Source organism: Vigna umbellata, chromosome 1 (assembly GCF_029865625.1).
Source record: "Vigna umbellata cultivar VRB3 chromosome 1, Vumbellata_1.0, whole genome shotgun sequence".
NCBI classification, from domain to species: domain Eukaryota; kingdom Viridiplantae; phylum Streptophyta; class Magnoliopsida; order Fabales; family Fabaceae; genus Vigna; species Vigna umbellata.
Genome location: NC_142165.1, coordinates 92,358,783 through 92,370,047, shown reverse-complemented (window position 1 = coordinate 92,370,047; position 11,265 = coordinate 92,358,783). Strand labels below are relative to the sequence as shown.

The 11,265-nt window shown below is 32.0% G+C and overlaps 1 protein-coding gene across 2 annotated transcripts; it reads left to right on the top strand.

Moving 5' to 3' along the window:
• The first annotated feature begins 1,434 nt into the window (after nucleotides 1–1,434).
• LOC124836370 (protein LOL1) lies at nucleotides 1,435–3,590 on the top strand. 2 transcript variants are annotated; one of them, XM_088104767.1, is made up of 6 exons: nucleotides 1,435–1,659; nucleotides 1,778–1,919; nucleotides 2,395–2,508; nucleotides 2,643–2,756; nucleotides 2,862–3,018; nucleotides 3,338–3,590. In XM_088104767.1, the coding sequence occupies exons 2-5, from the start codon at nucleotides 1,859–1,861 to the stop codon at nucleotides 2,975–2,977; spliced, it is 405 nt and encodes a 134-aa protein (XP_087960893.1). In that variant the 5' UTR covers nucleotides 1,435–1,659; nucleotides 1,778–1,858; the 3' UTR covers nucleotides 2,978–3,018; nucleotides 3,338–3,590. The 2 variants fall into 2 exon arrangements, with proteins under 2 accessions (XP_087960893.1, XP_087960892.1); XM_088104766.1 differs by having other exon boundaries at nucleotides 1,443–1,659; nucleotides 2,903–3,018.
• The last annotated feature ends 7,675 nt before the right edge of the window (nucleotides 3,591–11,265 follow it).

The following is an 11,265-nucleotide window of genomic DNA, read 5'->3' as shown; positions in this document are numbered from 1 at the left end:
GTTTTTGGATACATATTAATTACTTCACTCATCTATTTAATATAAACTTACAAATGACAAATTTGTTAGAAATAAGTATGAGAGTAAGTCTCAGGATAGAAATGAGAAAGTAAAGCAATATATAAAGGTGAAAGACATGTTAACTCATTTGTCTTAAGGTTCTTGATAGAGAATGATATAAATCCTTTACATGATTGGATTCACTTGACATTAACATTTGTGTCTCCTCGAAAAAAAAAGAAGGAAATATTGTAACAATGTACTTCTTCTTCAATGCTATAATGTCATATATAGCAAGGTTGTTAATTATGCTATACTAGATGAATTAAAACTTAATGTTTCGATTATCCTATCAAATTAGGGATGTATATTCCTAATTTTTCCTAATTTAAATGTTCACGAGGTAAGAGCAATTGGGTTATGTGACAAAGTTTCTTTACGGTGATTTATCAAATTAAGCAATTGATGAACATCTCGAAAAGAATGTTGGAAGAATTCAAACTGACTTGGAATATTCAGTGTTGAAAGATATAGTAGCATATACCCTCTTGAGTGTTGAATTGACTACTTCCTAACATTAGAAGATATAGGCTTTCTAAAATATCATTGCGTGGGAAGACTTACAAGGAAGGCTTCACTATGGGTTGTGAGAAAGTTTTTGAATCACATATTCAATAATAGTAATGAAATTGAATCTCACTTATCTTTCATAAAGATATTTATTTCAAAAGAAGAAAAAAGCACTCAATTGGACCATAAAAAACTTGTTGACTGATCATAATCAATCAATATCACAATTTTAGTTAAAGTATCATGGTTGATAAAAGATTTTAGATTTTAATTTCGAAGGATAAAAGAAGAGGGAAGAAGGAAAATACACATAATACTTTTTAGTCAAAAATAAACTTTCAAAGTTAGTTCGTAGTAACCAATTCCAAAGCCTTGGTGCAACCTCAGTTTAAAGTAAATTTTCTTGGTAATATATATAATGAAGATCCTTTATCATTTTATTGACTCACGCTCATAACTAAATTCTGAGGAACGTTCTAACAAATGGATTAAGCCCAGACAACCTTTCAATTTAAATAAAATAATAAAAAAAAAGCTCTTCAGAATGAATGAATTAGTTCAATTCTTCAATTTAAATAAAAAACAAATAGTTTTCATATATGGAAAAGTACCCAATGTAGCATGATGCCATAAATCACGTAAGAAAAAAAGGGTATGTTTAAAATATTATTTTTAGAAAAAAAAATCAAATTGTAGCAATATTTATCCTGTGAGTTGAATAAAGTACAAGTTTGAAGACAAAATGACAAAGTAATTTAAGACAGTGTTTGAGCATGCTATTATCTTAAAATCTTTTGTAAATCTCAGTTCTTTCTAGTGTCCATTTATATCCTTTTCCTTTCCTTTTATTTCTCTTTCTAGTTGGTCAGTAGCAACTAGCAAGTTGGAGCAGGACATGTATAATGAATGTATTTTGCTCTTACATAAATACCACTTTCAGTGAAAGGCCTTAGCTTAACACTTATAGTCTTCTATTATTCCTTCTGAACTCTTTCCCTACAGTTTCATGCATAGGGAGAACCTCTTCATTTGACTCTTACTTTATCATCTGCTTTACCATTTGATTTGCTGGCATCTTCTGCTTCACGGGTTTCCTTCTCACTCTACATCATGCCTTTCTGTTCCATCTCATCATGTGCATCAAACTTTTTTTTTTCTTTCTTTCCCTCCCCAGATTGAATCTTTACTATATTTGCTTATTTTCCAGGAGCTGAAAAAAATGGGAGAAAGTTCTTTGTTCTCTGAGTAGAGTTCGCCAGAGAAAGATAACATTTTTTAGTCCTTTATAATGCCAGTTCCACTTGCTCCCTACCCTGCACCACCAGCTCCTTATACACCACCAGCTAATGGTATCTTATCTGCCTTTCCCTTTTCTCAACTGCTTAACAAGAAATCTTCCCATCATCTCATTGCTTTTTGTGATGGAATGATTGCAGATTTGAATTCTTACTTCTTTTCCATCATTTGGACTATATTCTAAAATTGAATGTGAAAGTAGCATAACTGAAAAGAAACAATAATTCCTCTTTTCCATTGGCTAAGAAGAGAAGTGATGGATTAGATATGAATATTTTTAAGTGAGATTCTTCTGAGACTCTGATTTGGGTGGAATGTGTGGATTTGAGATGGCTCATGATATGCTTTTCTTTTTTAATTTTGGTTTTCTGAAATAGTCCAATTTCTCATCTGGTGTGGCTTGTAATTTGTAGATTGAACCTCTCTTTGAGAGAGAGAGAGAGAATGCTAGAGCATTTAGAATGTTGTGGCTATTTGTTTGATACTTGGAGTTATTTACATATGAAAAGTTTTCTTGACTGCTGTCAGGTGCACAGAGTCAACTAGTCTGTTCTGGATGTAGAAACCTTCTCATGTATCCAGTTGGAGCCACCTCGGTGTGCTGTGCTGTTTGCAATGCAGTCACAGCAGTGCCACCTCCTGGTACGATGCAGTTTCTACTCACTAAGTCTATTACTCTTGATGTAATTCCAGTGGTGTTTATGTTATTTGAAAGTTGTGTGATTTCAATGAACTGATGATGAGGTAGCTAAATCAGAAACACTAATGTGTGACAGGCACAGAAATGGCCCAGTTAGTTTGCGGAGGTTGCCATACTCTACTCATGTACATCCGAGGAGCGACAAATGTGCAATGTTCTTGTTGTCACACGGTCAATCTAGCGTTGGAAGGTATTTTACTATCAATGGTCTCTCTGATGTTTAAAGAATTGTGTATGCATGATGGACAGAATTTAGGACATGTTTGTCTTGTGAGCTAAATCATTGTGGTTTAAGTCTCTATTTTGAGGGTAAGCATCAAGTGTGTATTGAATCAGCAAATCAGGTGGCACATGTCAACTGTGGGAACTGCAGGATGCTACTCATGTACCAATATGGAGCAAGATCCGTGAAATGTGCAGTTTGCAATTTTGTAACATCAGTTGGGGCCAGTGTAATCTCTTGTCCCTGCCTAACTAGATTTTCTTTTAACTTTCTTTAGTCTAAATCTTTTTGAGAACGATCCCTGCAACTTGTGTCTTTCTGTATCAGTAGAACAAATACCTTTCCCTCTATTCATTTTGGCAGAGCAGAGATAGACTTTTACTTTTCATTGGTTGCAAATCATATCAAGTTTTTGTTTTGTTTTGTATACTTAACAAATAGAAGGAATGAAACTAGGGAGAATTTCTCCCATTTTATAAGTACTTTATATATATATATATATATATATATAACAAAATTATTGACTCTGGTGTTTGTAAATGATGCAGGCTACAACAAGCACCACTGAGCAGAAGTTCAACACTGTAACCATACAATAGGAAGGTCATTACAGACTGTACAACCTTGGTTTTGCTAGTTACATATCGCCCTTAAGGAATAAAGAGTTATCAGATTGGAGAGGAAACTCTTTTCACATGTATAGAGTTATTTTTTCCGTGCGTGATTGTATTAAATATTTTTGTTAGATTGGGTGTATGAAAAACTATCTATGATAAGTTTTCAGTTTGAGTGTTTTTAAAATTCCCATCTTTAGATTGGGTGTAAAGTTTATTTTCAGCTGTAGATAATTTATGTAAGATATGCACAAAAAGAAAGTAACTGACAGAACCCTCGCAATCACTAAATATGTGATTGAGAAATATTTAGAATGGGTTTAAAGCAATAGATGAGATGAGAAAATCTCAACTACTCATTTACTTTTCTGTGCATATACGTTATGTATGTATATATATATATATATATATATATATATATATATATATATATATATATATATATATATATATATATATATATATATATATTTATTTATGGAGCATCAAAGACCATTAATTTCTTTGGGATACTTTGTGACTTTTTGAATCAGAAAAGGTCCAAGTACGGCCACAAAAGGTAAGCAGTGAGTTGAAACAGCCTATTCAAAAGGATAACATCTGGGTCCAAAATTCCAATTTAGATATTTCACAATGAAATTGAGGTGAGAATTACTTAGCCAATGCAGCATTTATTCTATGGTTTCCCATTGCTGATTTTGACTTCCACTTGGACAAACCTTGCAAATCAAGAACCAGATAAACATTGGATACATCATCAAAATCTTAAACAGTGCTTGCAACGTACTTTTATTATAAGTTCAAATTTATTGAAAACTCCCATCTTTATACGTTTTAGTGTTTCTTCTATAGTTGATAGTTACTTGATAGCTACTATAGTTGAAATAGGTAGGTAATTGTAATATAATTCATTACTACAATGGTAAATAAGGCTGTGTGTCTAAATTTGCACCATTGAGTATTTCTTAATCCGTGTGTATTACTGGTAAACATCTAAAGATAAGGGGAATAAGAGTGAGATTCACAAGTTTTTTTATTAATGACCAATTTTAGCATAGAAAGTGTTACAAAGAGCAATGTTAACATCTGTCAAAGTTGAATACGACTAAACTCTTAGCATGCCTTTTGGGTTTGACTAGTATATGATAACCTTTTCTAGATACTATGTTTATTTATCCTTGTTGTTGGTGAGAAAGTGGGTTTGAAAATGGTAGCATGTCTAGAATTTTCACAGAAGAGTGGCAGGTCAAGAAAACAGAAAAATTGTAGTTTTGATATGTGCAGTGAACAGATTCAACATGCTGCAGTTGCAAAATGCAGACAGGATTGAGGCAACAGCAACATCATTTTGAACTCACAGACACAGCATAAGCAAACATAGCTGATAAAAAAAAATGTCTTTCTCAACCTCATATATGCCCTGTCTTCCACTTAGCACTAGGAGTTAACAAAAATCATAGTGAGTGAATGACACGGACATGTCTTCTTAAATTTCCAAGCATTGCCCTTTGATGTTGGCCAGTGTTCCCTATTGTCTTGCTTATGTCAACCATGCCGTTATCAGCACTCCGGAGCATATTTTGATTCCAATCATTTTGTAAATGTCATGTTCAATTGAAAATCAGGGGTGTAAAAGATATTTGGCTGTAACTGTCTCTCTTGAACTTGAATTCCGTAACTTGCTGATAGATTAAAATAACAAGTAGTAATATCACAACAAGTGGCTGTGAATGATGGGAATACTGAACCAGATATATGAGAGATCGCTTGTCTTTGTCAATCTGGACAATATTGGATACAAGTTTCTCAATTTACACTTTTCACTGTTATCTTTTCTTTTTCCCCTCCTTGTTCTTGCATTTATCATTTATCATTTATCATTATCAACTTTGCATTCTTGCATTTACTTATAACTTTTCTCATAAACTACTTCAGAATATCCTTCACTAAAAATGCGTCTGACACTATAACACTTATCTGAACAAGTTTTGAGTAGCACATTACATCCACATAAACCCATTAAGGTAGGTCAAAGAATCAAAGACACATGGAGGCTTGGTAACTAAGATTGGCTTCTTCATCATAACAACAACTCCAACAATTTGAACTTGTTGAGAAGAAAAGCTAATCTATCAATTTTCCATGCTGTGCATCACTCACAATTTGAACTTGTTGGAAACAAAGACACAGTTTTTTTCACATTGAATTCTTGTGGGACCTGGGGTATTGCTGTGCATCACTCACCATCTTCTTCAAGGGGACTAATTTTCTATTAGAACAATGGACCACAATGGTATATTCTTGTTTTGATCCTGAATTATTTGATCAACATTATGCCAGTGTTTTCTTCTTGAGCTGGACCAAAACAAATTTTGAAATTTCTATCATGGAGCCCAACCGAATGAAATTAAAGGGTAAATCCAATCTTCTTTATTCGTGGGTTTATCAGTGTTCCCAAATGACAAAATGAAGGCATACGTTATCCTGACGCTGCATTATTTCACCTTCGTTATTTCTTCTTCAGCAGGTCCATCACCATAGGGCATATTTATATCATGGAGCCCAATTGAATCAAAAGACAGATTGCAATCCCAATCCTTTTTAATGTTTCTATTCAATCGCTTTTCTAAATTGACACAACGGAACAGTGTTAATTTCACATAAATTATTGCCAAATTCAATCCCGGCCCATTGCTCAATCTTTCAGAACGAGTTACTATTTTTGTTTTTACATTGCCATTCGGTTTTAAGGAAAACGTTCAGAAGCTTTTGAGATACTTCGTAGCTAATCATTCTGTGCAAGGAAATTTTATTATTACTATTCATATTTATCATATATGAAGCTAACATTATTCATATCATATAATTAAAATACATGTATATCAAATAACTAGGATATATTTTTTTATAATGTAATACATTTCTTTGCATAACAATATTAGTATATTTAAATATAATAGTTTAAATAGAAAAAAAATTGATAATTTCAATTTAAAATCGGACTGTTTGATTCAGTCCACATGTTCTTCTTTAGAGGAAAAATCACAAATATGAACAAATAGGCCACAATAATCAAAATGTCCACGCCCACCCTATAAAAATAGACTTGGACAACTTTTCTTTCTATATTAGGGATCACAATACTTAGTCAGAGATCAACTTTTGCTATGCCGGCAGCTAAGTAACGGACTGACCAATATAATATGATCTTTATCTTCTTTATAAATATCTTGTGTAGATTTTCAAAATATTCTTCTTATTCTTGTGAAAAGATGTGGTTGACACATTTTAAAAATAAATCTGAAAATAAACTACTGAATTATTGTTTTTGAATTCACTTAAACTGAAAACTATACATTAATTAAAAATTTTAATAGTTCTTTTTATTCTATTATTATAACCGTTTTTTAAATTTACTTTATTCTATCCATCTATTTTGATTATTATCAATTTAGTCTAGTTTTTTAACAAATTAATATAATTTCTTTTATCAAATTGAAGGTAATGTAATTATTACAATAACACAGATTATTTGTTATTTGCATTTTTTGTCAATATGTCAATTATAAATAACAAGTATATCATTTACTCTTTCATTTCATGTTACTATGATAATCACATTACTACTAATTTAGTGGAAATGATTATATTAATCCACCTTGTTAAGTAATACCAAATTAAAAACATCCAATTTATAAGACAAAATTTAAAAATATAATTATGATACAAGAAAAAAGAGAGAATTATGTCATTAAAATAACATGCATGTAGACATTTCTTGGTTATTGAATTAATGGTTTCTGTATTCTCTTTAACATTTTCAAATGTGTTCTTGTGCAGGGGTCGTGGACACAGTTAATAACATGCATGTAGATAGAAATGCTTTGTAGCCTCCCCTCAGTCCCATCCATATTCATCAGGACTACTTTGGAATTTTTTATCCCCACTGCTTCTGTAAAATATTTTAAGCGTTATTTATTTATCTCACTTGACATCAAAGGTTGTTGATCTACTTTATTAGATTTCAACCCAAAAGTTTATTCAGTATGGTTCAACTCGCTAAACCAGGCATGAGGACATTCTTTAAGTCCATAAAGAGGTCGGTGCAACAAGCTCAGCAGGTTGCCTTATGTGTATATTTTTTCATCAAGATTACCAAGAAAAAAGAAACATTCTTGATATTTAGTTGATGGAGGGGGAAATGATGTATAGTGATCATGGCAAAGAGTGTAACAACGGAAATTTTTTACAATAGGAACAAAAGTATCAATGTGATCAAGACCGTCTATTTGTATACCCTTTGGCAATTGGTCTTACTTTGAGTCAGACAACTTTACCATTTGACTCAACTTTAATAGCATAAACTCACCTACATCCAACTGTCGTTTTCCCAAATGAAAGAGAAACAAGTTCCCATGAGTAGTACTAGTCAAGAGTTTGCATTTCAATAACCATGGTTTATTGCCATTCAAGATGATAAAGTGATTCTTATACATTTTAAGGAATAATAACAGAGAATACATGAGACAAAGGAGAAAAAAAGGACCCAAATGATAACTTAGAAAGTTGTACATATAATGAATATTTTGAGTAGAGCGAGAATCTTTAACATCAAAATCTTTAACAGAGCTATGTAGAATGTTATGAACTTAAAAGACTACAAAATCGAAAGGAAAAGTACTTTTTTCCGCAATATCACTCCTTAAAGCTTTAATAACTTTGCCAGATTGATTTTTAGTTTCATTAAGACATAAAAATGGACAATAATTTAAAATAAATTTTCATTAAATAAATTCAAATAAAGTGAGAATATTCATAACAAAATAGCAAAATCCAAAATATGTGACTGAGATAGGATATTGATTAATGTATATTTATGTTCTTAGTCTTTAATCTTAAATTCTTAGTTGATTTTATCATTTTGATTTTTATTTTTCCTATTTTAGTTTAATTTTGTTTATCACCAACATATTCTTTTTCTATTTTTACTAACATTTATTTTATTTTATTTTATTTAGTTGTTTTAATTTGGTAAGTTTTTATTTTATTTTCTATCATAATTTTTATAGAGATTCTTTTAAAACAATGAAAAATAATTTTTCATTACAAAGTAATCAACAATGAAATTTTCAATAATTTTAGCAACCAAAAGCATCAACGAAATGCGTTATCGGATCCTAAATGTCATAATGGATTATATAAAAGATAGAGCACATTTTGTTATGGATGTTTTTGGAAAATATAATCTTACATTTTTTTCTTAATTGATATTTTTTTCTTAATTGACATGAGTCACAAACCTGAAGTTTGCTAGGTTTGCTAAGGTTAGGAGTCAATTTCTTCAATTTGGATAGCTGTGGATCTTAGGAGTCAATTTCTTCAATTTGGATAGGTGTGATCATAGACACGATCATGCAAAAGTTTTGGCAATGGAAAGTATTAAAAAGTAAGTTTAAGCCTAACTCTAGTATTCTGACTCAATAAAACGAGGTTTATACTCGTTTATATATTTAATTAATGTTGGATTTTCAACCCTCACTCTCACGTTAAATACATAAAGTATGAGAATCGAAAGGAAGGCCAATAACAAACGACATAATATGTTCAACAAACTCATCCTAGATATAAACTTCTAATAACTTTGATAACATATTAGTTAGTAAGTGAGTTTGTTTCTATTTCGACATCACAACCCATTTACACATTATAATTTATGCTTGTCTCCAGTAGACGTAGAATCTCCAACCAGAAGCAAAACAAGACATAAAAGATTAGAACAGTAGAGTCCCCTAGATTTTTGTCCCTTGCCACCCTACCGCACTCGTGTATAACTAAAGAATTGGCACCAAAGTTTACATAATAATTTAATAATCTAGTTAATTGACTAAAATAAATGAGATTAAAAGGACAGGCATAGACAAGAACAAATTTAGGTTCAAGGAAAGAGAGAAGAAAACTTGACCAACTATTCAAGAAGCAACTTTGGACCCATTATGGGGAACTCTATAAAAAGAAAGAGAAGAAAGCAGAAAAGTATTAGCAAAAATATTTTATCAGTAGCACATGAATGAAGAATGCATGGACTTTGACTTACAATGGTTTGAGAAATGTAAGTTGTTGATAGACCAAATTTAAGAGGAAGATTATGCTTGGCTGCTAGATTTAGCCTGAGATATTCCTGATATTCTTCAATAAAAAACTTAGGATCAACCTTCTTAGATTTGGAGACATTGGCTGCCTTGTCAAGTAAGCCATCTAAAGAGAAGCAATTTTCTTGAGTATGTCTCATCCTCTTACAATAAGAGCATTGAGGATAACCACAACTACTTTGTCCCCCTCAATTCCCCCGACCAACCCCTTTGAGTGTAGAAACCATGACAAATGATTTAATAGAATCATGTAGATTTCTAGTGGTGACAGTGAGAAGTTGTGTTATGAGACTATCCATTGATGGAATTTCTTTACTAGTCATAATTTGGTTCTATACATGATCAAAATCTGGGTGCATGGCCTGAAGAATCATAACCATGCAAAAGTTATTCAACTTCTTAATCTCTTCCAAATAATCAACTTCTAGAAACATCCTTCATTTCTCAAGGGTTGATTGTGCTTCAACAATAAAGTTCATGTCGCAATTTGTTTGTTTCAAAGATGTTAGCGTATGAGCAAAATCATAGATGCCAAAATATCATTTGCAAAGTTTATACTTAGCCTTCTTCCAAAAGAAGTTACAAGTTTAATATGTTGTGAGAGTTCTGAATATATTGGGTTCCATAAATTGCCACAATAGAGAACAAAGCTAAAAATCCATCTTCTTCCCATGTTCAACCTTATTGAATGGCATTGTACTACCATCTTCCAAATGATTATGGAAGCATAGGTCAAGAAATTAAAGATCAATAATGTTGACCAAGATAAGTAATTTTTGCATTAAGCTTCCCTGAAGTAATTATGGGAGAACCAGGAAAGGAATAGACAAGTTCTGAAGCGACACTTTAGAACAAGAAAAAAACATAATTTCAAAAAAGGAATTCTCAAGGTGTTCAACTAGAGTTATGCTCGAATCAATATGAAATGAAGAAAAGCCAGTTGGAACAGGAACGAAAGAGGTCAGCACCAACAACGAAGGTGGTGCGAAGTCATTCTGGTGCTAGGAAGGTCACGCACGGAGGAGAACACACACCTAGGTGCACAATTTACAAATGGCAGGCATGGTGGTGGAGATAAGTTGGTATTTGAGATCAATTGGGTTCTCCACTCAGAGAAGCGCTTTAAATCTAATGTTTATCCACCGAAAACAACAACTACAGTGCTGCCTGACATTGACGAAGGGGTATTAGTTCTGCATCCCTTGATGAGATGAATGCAACCCTTAATAGACAGAGGTGTGCACCAACCGGTGATGGTGAACACACTGAGAATGACAGAAAAATGGGATTGACCTACTTTGATACCAACTTGAGACTGGAAAATAAGAAAAATATCTAAGATATTTCAATGATCTCTTAGCATATTCATTAATTTATAAGAATTATTATTAGAGAAACAAAAATTATAAATTATTTACACATAATAGAAAAGATAAGTTAACCTATTCTAACATGTTGATTCTTTTACATAAGTGAAGCAATTCAGACATGATCACATGAATCATTATAATTTACACTATCACTTAATCGCGATAAAGAGAACACTTAATAAATTTCAAACCTACACTTATGGACAACTAAAAAATTTCAGATTCAAGTGTAAAACAATAGAAGCTACACAAAGACAAAGTGCATAACCAGAACAATATATCAAGCCCCTAACAAATTTGCTAACCATACCTAATGTCAAGAATCTACCAAGTAGCACAGCAC